The sequence below is a fragment of the Lontra canadensis genome, unplaced genomic scaffold, assembly GCF_010015895.1.
Source record: "Lontra canadensis isolate GAN:19392208 unplaced genomic scaffold, GSC_riverotter_1.0 scaffold53, whole genome shotgun sequence".
In the NCBI taxonomy this organism is placed as follows: Eukaryota; Metazoa; Chordata; class Mammalia; order Carnivora; family Mustelidae; genus Lontra; species Lontra canadensis.
In genome coordinates, this window is record NW_022631047.1 from 1237628 (window position 1) to 1256370 (window position 18743).

The 18743-nt window shown below is 46.5% G+C and overlaps 2 protein-coding genes across 2 annotated transcripts; one reads left to right on the forward strand and one right to left on the reverse strand.

The window, feature by feature from the left end:
* Positions 1 to 647: 647 nt before the first annotated feature.
* MIP (major intrinsic protein of lens fiber) lies at positions 648 to 4665 on the reverse strand. Its single transcript, XM_032874484.1, has 4 exons — positions 4168 to 4665; positions 3513 to 3677; positions 3017 to 3097; positions 648 to 1705 (listed from the first exon to the last, which is right to left on the reverse strand). The coding sequence occupies exons 1-4, from the start codon at positions 4525 to 4527 to the stop codon at positions 1520 to 1522; spliced, it is 792 nt and encodes a 263-aa protein (XP_032730375.1). The 5' UTR covers positions 4528 to 4665; the 3' UTR covers positions 648 to 1519.
* An 11968-nt stretch (positions 4666 to 16633) lies between these two features.
* Positions 16634 to 18700, forward strand: SPRYD4 (SPRY domain containing 4). The gene is made up of 2 exons (XM_032874489.1): positions 16634 to 16788; positions 17108 to 18700. Exons 1-2 carry the CDS (start codon positions 16704 to 16706, stop codon positions 17644 to 17646), a joined length of 624 nt encoding a protein of 207 aa, XP_032730380.1. The 5' UTR covers positions 16634 to 16703; the 3' UTR covers positions 17647 to 18700.
* The last annotated feature ends 43 nt before the right edge of the window (positions 18701 to 18743 follow it).

Sequence of the window (18743 nt, forward strand, 5' to 3'; positions counted from 1 at the left end):
AGGGATCAAAGACCGATTAGAGGTAAATTTGCAAACATTCACCCCCCGCTTAGTCAAGTGGATTATTCCAAATTCTCAATGGTTAGTTAGAAAAATTAGGCTTTATTTGGGAGGAAGTGGAGAGTTGAGCTACGGGCTAGAGTGGGCTTCCAAGCTAGAGATATAGTTTTAAAGCTTGCGAAGGGAGCGGGCTCCTAAAAGGAAGAGAACAACAATAAATATTCACTGGTAAGTTGAGGATCTCCTCTGGACTCTGCTGAGATGAGTGTATTTTGCTGATGACAAAAGAAGATAGGGCTCAGACGAATAATAATCTGAATCATTAAGCATTTGAATAGAAGGAATCAATTTCTGGGATATGAAGAGAGTTTTAAGAGATTTGCTGAAGATGAAAGGACACACGAAAGAAAAGTGAAAAGACGCACACAAAAAAGGAAAATAAAGAAGACTATAAAACTAGCGGTAAAAGCAGAAAGATACCATTTGAAGAGTGTTTCTGATCGGGTCTAATGAAATTAAAACTGTGAGGATCAAAGCCTCTCCATCCTACGGCCCCCCACCCCTATCTCTGCATTTGCTCTGGGCATCAGATTTCCTGTTTTGATCTTAGGGAGTTCTCCTTTGGCTTAAGTACCAGTTGCCTGGAGGCGCCTTGGGTATGCCTGGCAGAACTGCTAAACTATTTAAATTTTCTAGGTTCTAGGCTCACCCTACCCCTTGTTTAGATTGGGAGCTCACTGGCCCAGGGCCTCCCAAAGAGATCTGTCATACCAGAATGAACACAAAACCCAGCTGGTGGATGTAGACAAGTTTATGTGGCTTTACCCAACAGTTCAAATCCCACTGGCAACTTTTCTCAGAGCTACTTCCCCACCCAAGTCCCTGGGGCAAGCATCCCTGAGATAAGTTGGCTACACTCTTCCATTAACTTCTCCCAATTTTTTGGTACAATTGCAACCTGGTATGGGGCTCATGCCTCCATTTTCTCTCTCCCTGCCCTCAGCCCCTTCTCCCAACCCTTGGAATGCCTTGTCTCCATCTGCCTCCTGTGAGGAGTACCCCCTGCTTCCCTGCTCCCGCATAAACCTAGGGCCATAATAAACTTGACTGGCAGTAGGGTGAAGGCCAGAAGCTGAAAGGTCTTGGTTCCCTGTGTTCACCACACTGGGTTGGGAGAGTAAGGTATAGGGTGATACCTTTTTTCCCTTCCCTACCTCTCCTGCTGTGCCCCAAAACTCAGACACAGCCACGTTCACTCACATTCATACCATTCATACGCACAATCATACACACAGCGGCGAAGAGAGGTGGGTTGGGGAGGAAGGGAAGTTTGCACAAACCAGCTCATGAATGCAACTTGAAAGATTTCACACAGCAAAAGGGGAAAAAAAAAACACACATAAATTAAAAAATAAAGAAGTATATGTCCCTCCCCCAGTCTCTTTCTTCGTCCAGGGGTTGGCTCAGCCCCTCTGAGTAAACCCAGAAGCTTCCTACTCCCTCTAGCCAACTGGAGTTTTCACAGGGCCTGGGTCTTCAGTTCAACAGGTTCCCCAGTGCCCTCTGGTTGTCCATTGGAGTCACTGGGCCTGGCGCCCTTGAGAATAGACAGTCTCTCAGAAACACTCTTGAGCCGGGGAAAGAGGAGAAAGTCGTAGAGGAGACTGCCTAGTCCCCCTCCAATGATTGGGCCCACCCAGTATACCTGTAGGAAAAGGGAGAAGAAAACAAACATCTGTACTTGGTGCATACAACTGGGCACTATTTAAGCAGAAACCAGTGTTTGTTTTTAAATTCTAGATTGCTCTACTGCTTGTACCTCAAAACTTACAATTTCTTTTCTGACTCACCAAATTAGTCCTTTATCCCACATATATATTCTATTTCTTGTTACCAGTTTTCACTAGTTTATACATTGCTTTGAAAAAAAAAAAGCGTTTGATTGTGGTAAAACACATGACATAAAATTTACCACCTTAACCAATGCTAAGTGTACAGTACAGATGTATGTTAAGTATATCATATTGTTGCGCAACAAACCTCCAGAACTCCTTCATCTGGTCAATCTGAATCTCTGTACCCATTAAACAACAGCTCTCCATTGCCCCTTCTCCTGAACCTCCATCAAGTACCCATGTACTTTGTTTCAGTGAATTCGACTACTCTAGACACTTTACGTAAGTGGAGTTATACAGTATTTGTCATTTGGTGACGGTGTATTTCATGTAGCATAATGTCCTCAAGGTCCATCCCATGTTGTAGCCTTCGACAGGACTTCCTTCTTTGTAAGGCTGAATACTATTCCGGTGCATGTGGAGACTGCCTTTTGTTTATCCACTCACTTGTGAGGGACACATGGGTTGCTTCCACCTTTTGGCTTCTGTGAATAATGCTTCTGTGAAAATGGGGATACAGCTTTGAAAAATTTTTAATTATTTCCGTATGCTTGGCGGGCATATGACTAAATAACACAGACATAGCCAATTTTTATTGAGGTCTTAGTCCAGACCAGGTGCTGTGCTAAATATTTCACACATACAATGTTCACACTTACTTCTCCTCACACCCCCATTTTATGGTAAGGAAACTGGGACAAAGAATGACAGAGTCATTTGCCATGGTCACACACTGGGCCAATAATGTGCTAGAACGGGGGTGAGGTGCAGGCCCATCTGTACGCATACATATCCTGAGCCCTGAGAGGAGCAGGTTTTGACTTCCTGTTCAGTTGTCTATCCTCGTAGTGCTAGTTTTAGAATCCTGTGGATACTTAGTAAAAAATCCCTGACCAACCAACCAACCAGTGAAGGAACAACATGAGGAGCAAGAGCTTCTCTTTCTAGCAAATTTATGAATTGTGCTCACAGAGGCATGCCAGATTCTGTGACAGCCCCTTTAGCTGAGTGCTAGTAAAGCAGTTAACATATCCAGATGGAAATCAGGAACCAAATATGGAGCCTGCAGCCCACACCCATACAGGAGGGCTTTGGGATCTTGGCCCTCTCCCCTCACTCACCCAGTGGTTGGTGAAGTTTCTGGTGAGAATGGCAGGAGCAAAGGAGCGGGCAGGGTTCATGCCTGCACCAGTATAATAGATCTGCAAAAGACACAGTCATAACTGAGACACTTTCCCCTACTTCACCCCAGCTTCTCTCCCCACAACCCACATGCCCCCAAGGGCTGGCACCTTGCCCCCAGCCAGCAGCAAGAAGGGAAGGATTAACTGAGGGTGGGCGTTCCACAATGGAGTAAAGGCACTATGGATCCCTAGACAAAGCCCACATCTACCCCTGATGCATACACCTCCACCTTGAGGTCAAGAAGGACCAGATATAGAGATCACAAAAGAGAGGACTAGAACAGGCTTGACTCCTCTGTGCCGACCAAAACAGAGTGAGGAGGACTATGTTCATGTTTGACCATGAGCTGGGCAGAAAAAAACTTTAAAAGTTGGGAAAGGTCTAAGGGCCATAGAGTCCTTAAACAAGAAGTTTCTCTCCTCTCCTGCTTACCCCAAAGAGGTGTCCCAGGGTGAGGGAGAAGCCCACAGCCAGGGCTACAGATCCCAGGCGGCCATTGCGCCTCTCGTCGTATGTAGCAAAGATGCAGAGCACAAACTGGAGCGTCAGGAAGATCTCCACTGTGGTGGCCTGGCCCACACTCACCCCAGGGTGCAACTGGGCGGAAGAAGAAGAAAGGAGGCAACTCATTAGGGTTGTCCCAATGTTACCTCCTCAGGGCTTCCCACCCAGCAAGCCCTGTATGGCATCATTTCCCTGGAGAGGGAGGATGATACAACCCCCTTCACAGTAATTGTATTTGCTTGTTTCTCCCAATAATACTCCTACATGGTAGAAAGAATTGTACCCACTCAGACAGATGAGGAAGCTGAGGCCCTGTCAGGAAAAATAATTCTCCTCGAGAACCTGCAAGGAGCTAGAAGGAAAGCTGAAACCAGAACTTGGGTCTCTTGAGTCAGTCCAGGCCTTTATGCCTTCCTTACTCCTCCAAACTACATTTGACAGACATATGTGTGCATGTGAGCATACACTCCCCCCCCCCCCCCCCTCCCCACAACATCCCAGGATCCCTGAGGAATTGATCGGACTCCTCCAGGCAGGGAGTCAGGGTACCAGGTTCGTCCAGCCCCACTTAGCTGACCATTACCGTATTAAGTGCTAGGTTTCCTCGGACGGCAGGCGGGGTGACACTGTATAGCACGGCAGCCCCAGACACGGCTCCCAGGAGTTGGGCTGCCATATAGCAGAAGGCCCGGAGCAGAGACATCTGGGAACCCACAAGGAAGGCGAAAGTGACTGCAGGATTGACATGGGCTCCGCTGATGTGGCCCACAGCCTGCACCAGCGTAGCCAGGGCCAGGCCAAAGGCCAGAGCCACCTGCAGGACATGCAGGGGTCCGGGGGTCCAACGCAGTGAGGCCCCCAGTCCAAAAAAGACATAGAAGAAGGTGGCAAAGAACTCAGCAAATATGGCCCTCCAGAAGGAGGCTGACCTCAGTTCCCACATGGCAGGGGGGATGGGCACAATGCCTGGGTCCCTGATACCCCCCTGGCCTGATCTGGGTGGACAGTCCCTTTTATAGAGGACTCTTAATCCCTGGGAGGGGCAGGCTGAAGTGGCTGGTCCAGCCTCTTAACCCCTTCAGAGCTGCAGAGGGCTGGACCCACTCTTACGCATCTGATAAAGCTGCTGGATTTCCCCCTCCCTCTTCCAAGGGAGATGAGCAGAGCCCTGGGTGGGTGTTAGGGTAGGGGTAGAGCCAGGGCTAGAGAGACTCTGAGAGAAAAGGATCAAGAACAGGGGGACCGTCAAAGTCCGTTTCTCTCTGTGTCAAATTTGGGGTTCATGGTCCTGATTGACATCTATATTAGAACATTCCTCAGTTCTGCTTGGAAGATCAATCAAATTGAGTTCACTTCACAGGGTATTAGACTGTGATCCTAGGGGCCTTCAGTCTCCTCTGAGTCGGCCAGGGGTAAGGGTGGGGGTGGGGGTCAGGAGTGGGGTCCAGCAGGGAAGCTGGATAACTGAAGAGAATTCTTTAGTTCTCTGGGATTAGAGGGCCTTTTCCCATTGGTTGGTTTGGTCTGGAATCTGTGGACCCTGCAGCTCTGGGACAGAATAGTTCTGCTGTGTCTGTTTTTCTCCAAACCCAGGTTCCCTACCCCCAATCCATGCCAGCACCTCCCTTTCCAAACCCTCAGCCTGGCCTTGTAAACCACAAAGATAAGAGGAAGAATCTATCTTCCATGGATAGGGTGAGGGTGAGCTTGGGGACTGGGGAGGAGAAAAGGGCTTAGTAGTTAAATTTCAGAATCAGCTTATCCTTCATCTTTCCTAACTCACAAAGTCCTAGCAGGAAGTACTCAAAAGAAAGAAACTGAGTCATGGTTATGGAGCAATGCGAGGGTCTAATGCCTCCTAATATGGTCCTAATCAGGACCTTGGGGCCTTAAATCTGGATCCCTAAGGAAGAGTCTGGGGATGGGGGTATCTGGACAAGCATGCTGGTCAAGGAGACAGAAGAGGACAAAATGGGGTAAAAGAGCATGGGGAAAGAGGTTCAGTTGTGCCCAGGCTTGATGGGGGACTTAGTGGGGGGCTCTGCAGTAGTAGAGAAGGCAGAATGGGATACACTGGAAGGCTCTACCATCTCTACCCCATGGCAAGTCATACATGCCACAAACGTTTCCCATGAAGCACCAGAGGAGAACAAAAATTTAAAGAAGAGGTCTGCAATATTGGTTCCCAGCATTGGACCCATCCAATACATCTGTGGAGAGAGAGGAAGAACACAGATTCAGGCCTCTTCTCCTCTCATCCTCCAATATCCAGCTTGGGAATGGATAGGAACAGTTACAGCAAAGGCAGAGAGCCCATCTCACCCACCCACATGTAGGAAGTTGCTGAGAACAGGTCAGAGGGCACCCAAGGAGACTAGAGCGCCCAGTTTCATGGAAGAGGAACAATCCATTAGAGATCCTTGGAATCTCTTGGGTTTTAGATGGCCCACCAATATCCTCACTTCAGGCCCTGGGACCCTTGTTGCATCTCACCCAGAGATGCTCCCAGTTCCCAGTCACCTCTGTCGGCCCCCGAGGAGATACAAGTTTCATGCTGCTTCTGGGGAAAGGAGCCTGGGACAGGACAGAAAGTAGTATGTCATGGTAGTAAGAGCAGAGACTCTGGCAACAGATACCTTGGTTCAGATGTGGATGAGAATACAAAGTGACAGAAGTAGTTAAGACTGATAGTGGGAGTATAAATTGGGATTATTACTTTGGAACAGTATATAGAACGATATTATAAAGACGAACAAACATAGTTTCTGACCCAGGAATTTCACTTCTCATTTATATAACCAAGAGAAACTAACTTCTTCCTTCTTTCCTTCCTTCCTTTCTTCCTTCCTTCCTTCCTTTCTTTCTTTCCCCTTCTTTCTTTCTTTCATTTTCATTCCTTCCCTCTCTCCCTTCCTTACTTCCTGTTTTTCTTTCTCTGTCTCTCTCTTTCCTCCCTCCCTCCCTCCCTCCCCCTTCCATCCTTCCTTCCTCTCTCTTTCATTCTTTCCCTCCCTCCCTTTTTCCTTTCTTTCTTTTCTTCCTTTCTTTCTTTCCTTCCTCCCTCCTTCCTTCCCTCCCTCCCTCCCTCCCTCCCTCCCCCTTTCTTTATTTCTATCTCTCTTTTTCTTTCTTAGGAGACAGAGAGGAGGGAAAGAAGTAGAGGGAGAGAGAGAATCCTAAGCAGGCTCCATGCCTGGTCAGATGCTTAACCAAGTGAGCCACCCAGATACCCCCCAAAAGAAACTTCTCTATACCTACACCAGGAGACATATACAAGAATGTTGAGAGCAGCACTGTTCACAACTGCAAAATGCTTGAAGCAACCCAGATACCCATTGATAGGAGAATGGATGCCTAGACAATGATATATGTCTCTGTCTATATATATACATATATTTCATACAATGGAAAATTATTTGGCAGTCAGAATGAGAGAACCTGGAGCACCTGGGTGGCTCAGTCAGTTAAGCATCTGACTCTTGATGTCAGCTTAGGTCTCCTCTCAGGATTGTGAGTTCATGCCCTGTGCTGGGTTCCATGCTAGATGTGGAGCCTACTTAAAAAAATAAAATAAAAAGTGAACCACCACAGTGATACTCAATAACAGGGAGGAGTTTTAGCAATAAAATATCAAGTAAAAAAAAGAGTCCCAGAAGATTATACATGGCATGATAAACTTTTTATAAAATTAAAAAAAAAAAATCAGGGTGCCTAGCTGGCTTTGTTGGTAGTGCACATGACTCTTGGTCTCAGGGTTGTGAGTTCTAGTTCCATGTTGGGTGTAGAGATTACTTAAAAAAAATCTTAAAAGAATCTAAAATAAAAATATGCTTTTCAGAACACATACAGATAAGATGAAACTACACAAAAAAGAAAATAAAGAATGATGAATACGGGATTCAGGATGGTGTTTACCTCAGGCTGGGGGAGCAAGGGGATGGAGTGGAATATTTATTGATTTCTGTGATTCTCAAGGCTCTAGTTTTTCTGTTACGTGGTTGGTTTAATTGGGGTGCCTAGGTGGCTTAGGCGGTGGCACACATGGCTCTTGATCTCTGGGTCGTGAGTTCAAGCCCTCCATGAGGTGCAGAGATTACTTAATAAAACGATGCTTAGTTTGTTATTTAAAGAAATAAATTAGGGGTGCTTGGGTGGCTCCGCTGGTTAAACGTCCACTCTGTATTTGGCTCAGGTCGTGATCTCAGGGTACTGGGATCAAGCCCCATGTCAGGCTCCGCACTCAGCGTGGAGTCTGCTTGGAATTCTCGCTTCCAGTTCTCTCTGCCCCTCCCCCCACAAGCTCACACTGGCGCTCGTTCTCTCTCTGGTAAATAAATAAATAATTCTTTTTAAAAATTAGGGGAAGCCATATATAGACCAATGAGGAGGGGATGTCATAAACAAAGGAATAGTCCATGCCCTTGAAATCCTTAACAAACAACAGAAACAAACAAACAAAAAAACAACTGGCTAAAGTTATCCCTACTAAATATAAATTCCAGAAGGGCAGGGATGTGTCTGACTTGTTCACCACTGCAAACCCAAAGCTTAACACACAGCAGACAACAAATAAATGTTTGTTGAATAAATTAACATAAGCTCTCCAAGCCTCAATTTCTTCTGGATCAAATAACATAATGTAGGTAAAGTCTTAATATACTGTTTGGTACAGAATAAAGCACTTAATAAAATAAATAGGAGCCATTTGATGAGGGTTTTATTAAAAGCAAAAGCTTATCCCTAACCACCAACTCTACAACCTCTTGTAGTAAGAAACAGAAGAGCAAAGTGCAGCTAATTCAGTCCCCTTGTTTACATCAAATAAAATGATTAGATTTCCTTATTTGAAGCTATCAACTTCTTTTTTTTTAACTTTTTTTTTTTTTAAGTAACCTCTATGCCCAACATGGGGCTCAAACTCATGTCCCTGAGATCAAGAATTGTATGCTACACCGACTGAACCAGACAGACACCCAAATCTCTTCTCTTTATTCCTCACCAAACATTGACTAGAATCTCACGGAAAACTGAATCCTGGCCCATTTCCTTTCGCATTGGCCACTTAGCTGAATGACAAACTTCCAAATTCAATATAAGCTCTCAAAAGCTCACTTGAGTTTTTGCATAGATTTATATTAAACTAAAATAGCCATTATTTTCCATTAGCCTAGACTCTTGACTTTATTTTTTTTAAAGATTTATTTATTTAGTTAGTTAGTTAGTGAGGATTCAGGATCAGAGGGAGAGGGAGAATCAGACTCCCCGTTGAGCAGGGAGCCTGATGTGGGGCTCTATCTCAAGGACTCTGGGATCATGACCTGAGCCAAAGGCAGATGATTAATTGACTGAGCCACCCAGGCACCCCTAAAGAATGATTTATTTGAGAGAAAGAGAGCGAGAGAAACTATGTACACAAAGAGGGAGAGGGAGAGGAGGACACCCCACTGAGCAGGGAACCCCCACATGGGCTCAGTCCCAGAATCCTGGGATCATGACCTGAGATGAAGGCAGCCGCTTAACTGACTGAGCCAGCCAGGCACCCCTAGCCTAGCCTCTTTAAAGGCAGGCGGGGGTGGGGGGGAGCTGTGTCTCCCTTGAGGAGTGGAACCCAGGCTTCCCCAAGGCCCTGCTTGGTATGGGCTGGGTTCTTACCAATGCCAGTTCTCTAGTAGTCACTGAGCAACCCACTGCTGGGCTGGCTGGCCCACCTGCTTCCAAGCACTGCTAGTGAGCCACAGCAAATGTGGTGAGTACCTGCTGGATAGGGAGAAACACTCCACACCCAGAGATTGGCCTATGACTCTTCCTGCTCACCTAGATGAGACCAGAGGTGCTAGAACCAGAGCGGGAGGACACAAACTACCCCCCTCCCCCACTCCCTGCAGCCTCCCAGACCCCACCACCTATCTACCAAGACAGCTTTAAGCAAAGGATCTGCAACAAGTTACCCAAATTCTTAAGTGGCTGAGCCTAACTCATTGGCCTATTTGCATCATACTGAAGGTAGCTGAATGAGAGGATGCACAGAGCAGGGGGCCCTCCTCTTTTGTTCATTCCTTGAAGTCCTATCAGCCACCTGCTTTCATTACCAACCTAGTGTCACCCTACTCAGGAAGAGGGGCTGCTGCATACCTGGATGAGTAACTGGGCTGTAGCCACCTGGGGCAGTGCTAGTTAGAAGAGGACCTAGGCCAGGATGGCTGCTGTGCTCTTGGCAAGGATATTGGACACCTCCTGGAGGGAGTCAAGCCAGTGGGCATGGTGCAGTGCCAGAGGGCAGGATTTGTCTGGGTCCCACTGACCTCATCAAAAATCTGTGCCAGACTCACCACCACCAGCTCTTCAGGCAAGAGTTGAGGGACTGTGCCTGGCACAGAGCTCCCACTGGGGCACAAGGCCCTAAAAACAACCCCTACAAAGACCAGGGTGCCTAGGCCTTTAGCCAGCAGGTCTCTCCCAAACCATTGGCACTATAGGTCCTGGGCGAGAGGGCGGGGAGGGGTAGGCAAGATCAGGCTGGCTGTGTGGGCTGGCAGTGTCTGCTTCACTCTTTTCCTCACTGGTCTCCCACCTCTCTCCTCCTCTTCCTCTTTCTGTTCCCCTCCCCCTCAACAAACTCTCCAGCCTCTTCATCCTGCACCTCTTGTCCACCCCCGCCGCCCCCCCAAGGACCTGTCATGAGAGGATGGGAGAAAGACTGAAGGACAGAATAAGGGAGTAGTCAGTGAATAGGCCTCATTTGCTTTTACTGGGATTTAACAGCGGAGAAGAGGAAAAGTCTCAGTTTCAATAGGAGAAAGAAGGAGTCTATAGAAAAAGATGGTGGTTTCTCCTTTCTGCAAGAATCTCATCTTCTAGATCACCATTTCCCCCATCTGGTTCAGAGTCTCTGTTGAGTATCCCGCTCTGGTTTGGAGACTGCTTTTCTAGGTATAGGTGAGTGGAGCTGGGATGAGGAGCAAGTGTCTCAGGTGCTTTCTCTCAAGAAGGAGGTAGCCAGAGAGGGGAGTGCTCCACTCCTGTGACTAGAGAACATTTAGTGTTCTTCCTTCAGCCAATAGAGAGGAAGCTCCTCCCTCAACCCGCCACCCCTACCCAGTCGGTGCTCTCCCCAAGGGAGCCTTAGACTTTCATACTCACACCTAAACATTCAGCCTCCCCAACCTTGTGCATTCCCTCTCCTACCCATCTCTTTCTTCCTCTTTAGCCCTCCAACCCAGACTCACCACGGGAGGGGCATGAGCTTATAATGGCTTCTGTCTACCAGAGGTACTAACAGTGAAAGTAGGACTCATCCTTCCACTTCCTAATCATCTTTATACAACTGGGTTTCAGGAGCCAGAGAAGTGAAGAGGAAAGCTAAAGCAAGGATCTGGAAGACAATGAGGATTCCAGGGAAGGCAAGGTAAGGGTATTTCCATTCCTCACCAGAAACAGAGCAAGCCAGTGAGAAGGTACCAATGCTGAATTGGCAACTGGGCCACTGGAATCTGCAAAGGAAAGTTCCTCTGAGGAATTGCCTGGGACTGCAGGGGATTCCTGGGGTCGAACACTTCTAGGATTACCCAGGACACATCCCAACTCATCCTTGTCGTCTCTTTTGGTTGGCTTGGTCACTTTCTTTTTCTTTTTTTTCTCTTTTTCTTTCTTTCTTTTTCTTTTCTTTCTTTCTTTCTTTTTTTTTTTTTTTTGCTATCACTCTACTTCGTTATATTTGGGGTCCTTTCCAGGGGTTGCCAAAATTTTAAATTCTAGATTCTCCCCCTTTCTTTCTTCTGCCATTGAGTAGGCATACACATGTTTTTGAATTTTTTTTTCCTACTAAGAACTATGGATGTGGAGGAAAAGGATTTGTAAAACAGCAAACCTGGAGTAGTTACAAACTTATTTTAAGTATTAACCGCTTGTAGAAGTGAGCATCCTGGAGTCTCATCTATCTCTACACTAACTAGACTGAGTTATCTCTTGATTACTAACAATCAGCCTTCCAAACTCTTTATACTCCTGGGGCTAGGGATCCTAAATTTACTGTACCCCCTTCAATAAAGAAGGCTCCATTTCTCAGTCTCTGGGAGGTACCATAGGAAGCATAATCTATAATATTAGGGAGTAAGTACATCTATAAATCTCAGGGAATATGCAGGCAGAGCTATTTGTCTTGTCTCATTTCTCCACAGTGGGTCCCATGTGATTACCACAACCACCTCTGACTTTATCCACCAGCTTACTACCTCTCTGAAGCCAAACCACAGCTAGCCCATATCATCAAGACTTAGAGCATAACCTACATCTGAGTTCAATAGAAATATCTAACTTGCTGATCTTACAGGATTTTATGAGGATCAAATGAGATATACCCAGGCAATAAACACGTGTTAAGTTAGCTGCCTTCAAATGGAAATGAAGTGATTCATGAATTAATCAGATATACACATAATTTATGGTTATCAAGTCTTGAACATCCTCTATGGCAATTACAATGTAGGGTGAATTGAATCGAGATGTGGTCCTGAGGGGCTGGGTGAGCATCTGTCTCTGCATCCACCACGTGGAATCTTTATCCTAACCCATATTCAGAATGCCACATCAGCATGTAACCCAGCTCCATTGTTTGGACAGTTTCATAGGACAAAGGCCCCAGCATAGCACAAGCCAGCCTAGCAGCCCCTTTGGCTAGCTCCTGAGGGCCCCCCTTCTCTCTTTTTCTCTGGTTATGCTTTGCTGACTGCTGACTCCTGGCAAAGTCCAGAACAATCACCAACCTCTGAGTGCCTCATCCCTCTTGTGTCTATAGGAAGAGCTCCAATTAGCACGTGGGTCAGATGAGGACCCCCACATGTTAAAAATGGCCTAATCTAAGAAATAAGGTGAAAACAGACTGACACATCCTGTTCTTGCCCCCTTCTTCCCTTTTCTTCCTGGGGAGTCATATATAACTCCATGCCAGACAAATCAATGCTCACTATGGTTAGAACCTGTTCTAAATACTTAACAATATATGTGTTATCTAAGGTACTGGTTTTCACTAGCATTGCACCATCGGTTTATAACCTACTTATTCTAGTTGACAGCTTCTCCTTAGATGACTTCACCTATTCCACTCTCCCTCAAAATTTATATCCATATATTTACAGAACATTTTCACGTGGGTGTCCTGTAGACACCTCAAATACAGCCTGCCTGAAACAGAATGAGGGATGTCTGGTGGCTCAGTTGGCTGGGCATCTGCTTTCAGCTCAGGTCATGATCTCGGGGTCCTGGTATGGAGCCCCACATCGGGCTCCCTGCTCATCAGGAAGTCTGCTTTTCCCTCTCCCTCTAGCTCTCCCCACCCCCACTCGTTCTGTCACGAATAAATAAATAAAATCTTTTTTTTCTTTAAAGATTTTGTTTATTTATTTGACAGAGAGAGAGAGAGAGAGAGAGAGAGAGAGAGATGGAATAAAAGCAGGGAAGTGGTAGAGGGAGACGCAGGCTTCCCAGAGAGCAGAGAGCCCCATGCTCTGGGATCATGACCTGAGCTGAAGGCAGACGCTTAATGACTGAGCCACCCAGTCGCCCAATAAATAAAATCTTTTAAAAAAAACCCATGAAAAAACAGAAAGAACTATCTTCCCCCATTCAAACATGATTTTCCTTTTGTATTCTCCCATTAAATCAGAATCCTATGAATCAGCTTTGACTCCTTCCCCTATCCTCTCACTCCCACCTAACCAGTCACCAAAACGCGACCCATTCTACCTCTTACATGGTTTAACCCACACCATCTCTCACCTGAGGATTCTAGTGGCTTTAGACCCCACTGACCGTTTCTTTTTTTTTTTTTTAATATTTTATTTATTTATTTGACAGAGAGAGAGAGAGATCACAAGCAGGCTCCCTGCCAAGCAGAGAGCCTGATGCGGGACTTGATCCCAGGACCCTGAGATCATGACTTGAGCCGAAGGCAATGGCTTAACCCACTGAGCCACCCAGGGGCCCTCTTTTTTTTTTTTTTTAAAGATTTTATTTATTTGAGAGAGTGAGAGAGAACGTGAGAGGGGAGAAGGTCAGAGGGAGAAGCATACTCCCCATGGAGGTGGGAACCCAATGCACTACTCGATTCCGGGACTACCAGGATCATGACCTGAGGCGAAGCAGTTGCTTAACCAACTGAGCAGTTAATGGGTGCCCCCATTTGACCCTGTTTCTGGTCTCATTCCCTCCAATTCATTCTCCATGTTGCTGCCAGTTTTATCTTTATAAAAGTGCCTGTAGGGGTCCCTGGGTGGCTCAGTTGGTTAAGCACCTGACTTTAGCTCAGGTCATGATCTTGTGGAGTCTGTTTTTCCCTCTCCCTTTGCCCTTCCCCCTACTCGTGCACGTGCATGCTCTCTCTCTAATAAAATCTTTAATAAAAGTACTTCTAATTTGTCATCTCCCTGTGTCCCTTCAACTGTTCCTGAACGCCTGAAAGACATTCTTACTGTGAATATGTGACTCTTCATAATTCAGCTTTAACTTTCTCAACTGTTCTCCATATCTCCCCAGCATGAGGCCCTGACAATTTTGTGCTTCTTGTCACTCCTCAAAACTTCATTCTATTTCATTACCCAGTGCTTTAGCAGAAGCTGTTCCCTATACCTTGAATGTCTTTTTTTTTTTTAAGATTTTATTTATTTATTTGACAGAGAGAGACACAGCGAGAGAGGGAACACAAGCAGGGGGAGAGGCAGGCAGAGGGAGAAGCAGGCCTCCCACCAAGCAGGGAGCCCCATGTGGAGCTTGATCCCAGGACCCCGGGATTATGACCCGAGCCGAAGGCAGACACTTAATGACTGAGCCACCCAGGCACCCCTACCTTAAATCTCTTTTCACCTTTTTTCTGTCAAGTGAAACTCTATCACTTCTTAATGATTATGCATGGAAATGTTAAGAATTAATCACTTGTGGGGCGCCTGGGTGGCTCAGTCGTTAAGCGGCTGCCTTCGGCTCAGGTTGTGATCCCATGGTCCTGGGATTGAGCCCTGAATTGGGCTCCAGCCTGTTCAGCAGGAAGCCTACTTCTCCCTCTCCTACTCACCCTGTTTGTGTTCCCTCTCTTGCTGTGACTCTGTCAAAAAAATAAAATCTTTTTAAAAAAAGGAATTAATTATTGTATATTAGCAACGAGGTAGGTAAATCATCTGAATGATGAAGGTGAGTTTATCGGGTGGATGGTCAGTGTGCAAAAGTGAAATAACACAAGAGATGACAGGCAAGAAGCTATTTCCTGAACGGGAATAAAGTAATAGAGGTGTGTCTAAGTGACAGTGTGAGGAATATGCAGTGATTGCTTTAGCTCGTGCATCTAGGATGGAACCTAAGGAGAAAAACTACGGAAACAGAACCCAGGAACTTTTCTCTCATTACTACCAAGATGCAAAGTATTGACAGAGCAGGACTTTTCTGAAGGAAATCTGTCCTCCATGCCTTTGCTCCTAGAATTAAGAGGAATAGAAACATCTCTTCTCACACATTAGGCAGGATGTAAAGGCTGGACCAGGCTGACCCCTGGTGGAGAATGAGCCAGCCACTGCACTCCAAGAAGGTGGGCACAAAACTTTCTCCCTTCATCCTCATTCATTTATTAATTCAAAAACAACAGTACACCTACTCTGTGTTAAAGGTAATACTGAGGCCCTAGAGCACAGAGAACAAAGGATTTAATTCCCATTCCTAAGGATTCTTAAGAACCCATTTTAATCCCTATTCCCAAGAATTTAACAGGTGGAGCGTCTGGGTGGCTCAGTAGGTTAAGCATCTGCCTTCGGCAGGGGTCATGATCCCTGAGTTCTGGGATCTGGTCCTGGATCAGGCTCCTTGCTTCTCTTTTCCTCTGACTGCCTGTCCCCTGCTTGTGCACTCTCTGTCAAATAAAAACAACAACAAACGAAAAAACAACAACAAACGAAAACACAACAACCTTAACAGGCAAGGGGCACCTACCTGGGTGGCTCAGTGGTTAAGGGTCTGCCTTCCACTCAGGTCATAAAGGCAGGGTTCTGGGACTGAGCCCTATATAGGGCTCCCTGCTCAGCAGGGAGTCGGCTTTTCCCTGCCTCTGCCTACTACCCCAACATGCTCTCTCTACTCTTTATTTCTCTCAAATAAATAAATAAAATCTTAAAACAAAACACCAAATACATGAGCTACCTAGCTGCCTCTTTAAATGTTCCCTCTTCCCAGCAATGGGGAGAATGGGGAGTCCAGTTAGAAGGCCAATGCAGTAATCCGGGGGAGAAATAATGTGATTGGGGTTCAAGGACAATCAGATATGTGAGATGAGGGAGACAAAGAAGTCAAGGACTTCCTGGTTTCTAGCCTGGGCAGCTGGTTGGTTATGGGTTGCACTTCACAGAAGTCAGGAAACCTAGGTAGGGAAGGAAGCTTGTTTAAGAAGACAAAGTAAGTTTTAGAACAAAGTAAGTTTTAGACATGTTAAATTGAGGTGACTAGCTGACTGGGGGCAGGGGTTGTGGGGGTCAGGAACATCCTGGTAGAAATATCTAATAGGTTGTTGAATATACAAATCTGCCAATGAGGAACGAAATATACAGTAGAGATTGAGTCCTTCTCAAACAACCCTGAAAATACAAAACCAACATTTACAGTATTTACATATTATTATTTATTAAAACAACCCGCCACTTAACCTAGGGATCGCTTTTTGTCAGGTTGTATTCTAGGTTATTCTCTCATTTAATTTTTACCGAGGTCTAAAGGGTTATTATTTTTGTTTTACAAATGAAAACACTAAGGTTCGGAGAAGTTAAGTGATTTGCCCAAAGTCACACAGTGGAGCTGTGTTCGAATCCGATTACTGCTTAATTCTAAAATCTATACTTTTGATCTCTTTTTAAAGGTCCTACTTGGTAAAAACGTGAGCAGCACGCCCCTCAGAAAAAAACTAAACAAACTACCTACCAGGTCCTGACCTAGAGCGCAATTGACTAAAATGGCCGCTCCCCTACCGGGCGCTGGCTCTCTTACGTCATCATATTGCGCTGCGGCCACTCGCGCACCAAGTCGGAAAGGAGCTGGCGGGCAGATGGCGAGGTCCCAGGCCGGGGGGCGTGCCCTATTCATCCCTGGCGCAAGATGGCGCTACCTTTTGCACGTTCGTTTTGTTCATGCCGCTGGGGAGCCAAACGATTGGGGGTTGCCGCCGCCGAAGCCCGCAGAGGTAAGATTATTTCCTTTTACTCTCTTTTATCTCCAAAATGGTTTCCGTTATTCCCGGGAGCTCCTTTGGTTCATTTCCCCTCCCCATCTGCGTTGGTCTTGAGAGTCCAAACATGGAGCACAATCTTATTTATTTTTTTTTAAATCCCGAGGGGTCCGAAGGTCCATATTAAAGTGCCCCACTTTTGCCCGCGTGACATTCTGACTCTTTCCCATGTACTCGTGAACTCATGACTGCCTTTCAGATCGTAATGTGTGTGTATCTCTAAATGTGGGGTTCTAACCCCTGTCATCATTCAGTCTCTCTGCTCTGTTCACAGGCTTCAGCTTCAAACTGGACGAAAAAACCGCCCACAGCAGTCTAGCGCTCTTCAGAGGCGATACAGGTGTCAAATATGGCATAGTGGGATTGGAGCCCACCAAGTTGGCCCTGAATGTAGAGCGCTTCCGGGAGTGGGCTGTGGTGCTGGCAGACACAGCGGTCACCAGTGGCAGGCACTACTGGGAGGTGACAGTGAGGCGCTCCCACCAGTTCCGGATAGGAGTGGCAGATGTGGACATGTCTCGGGATAGTTGCATCGGTGTTGACGATCGTTCCTGGGTGTTCACCTATGCCCAGCGCAAGTGGCACACCATGTTGGCCAACGAAAAAGCCCCTGTTGAAGGCATCGGGCAGCCAGAGAAGGTGGGGCTGCTGCTGGAGTATGAGGCCCAGAAGCTGAGCCTGGTGGATGTGAGCAGGGTTGCTGTGGTCCACACGCTTCAGACAGATTTCCGAGGTCCAGTGGTACCTGCCTTTGCCCTTTGGGATGGAGAGCTGCTGACCCACTCAGGGCTTGAGGTGCCTGAAGGCCTCTAGTATGTCCGTTGCTGGAGTCCCTAATCATGCTCTCAATCATTCTCTGAAAGTGTCTGAAACCTTTTAATTTTGCCACCAAACAGTGTCTCATTTTGGAAACACAGTGTTGGGTTCTCTGTGCAATATCTTAGTCTTCTTCCTCTCCCATACCCTGTGAAAGCTGGGCATATAGCCACTCTTCCCCATCCCCAAATTACTGCTGATTTCCCAAGCTATCATGTGTGTACTTTGCCTGACTGGCTTCCTTCAGCTCCTCTGCCTCCTTGTACCCAGAGCTTTCTCAGACTGAATTCAGTCCTGGGGTGTTAGCTTTGAACTTTGAATTTATTCATCACTGTGATACCTCTGCTTCCCTTTGCCCCATATAATTGCCCCCCCCCCCTTTTGGGGCACTACAGGATCTCTCCAGAGTAAATCCTTTCTACATCTGGCTGGAGGAGTGGTGCAGTCAGTGACTTAGCCCTTTCTCTCTATAGTACATAGAGTCTGGGCTCTGGCTCCCTCAGGAAGTGCTTTACTGTGTCTGAATGAAACAGGGCCCTCCTTCCCCAGTACCTCAGTGCCAGACTCTCAGCCCCACACAGCTGCAGCTGTCACCACCCAGAGTCCGTCTGCCTTAATCTGCACACCTCTGACATTTGGTCAATCTGTTAGAGTCACTGGGCCAGTTACAACGGTGACCAAAGGAGATAAGATACTTTTGCCACAGTTGGAACTTCCAGAGGGAGGAGGGAGGCCTGAGGTCTTGCACAACCCATTTTGGGGCCTGCTTAGTCCCAAACCCTCATGTATTGCCACCTCTCCCTCCCCCCCCCCCCCCCAACCTGACCTCTGGCAGGAGAATACAGTTAAACTACAGTAATATTTAGGGTTGAGGAAAACGCGGTGGGGTGAGTATATATGTGAAATAGGTATTCTCAGTCTCTGACCTTGCAGTTCCCTCATATTCTACTTTCTGATGGTGATGCGGCTGGATACCCCTAAGGGAGAGGGGTAAGAACTGGGTTTAACAACAATAATAATTTGTGTAATTAAAGTTTATTTGAGCACAAAATACTTTCTCTGTCTATAAAATTAGCAGTAGCAGCAGTACTTTC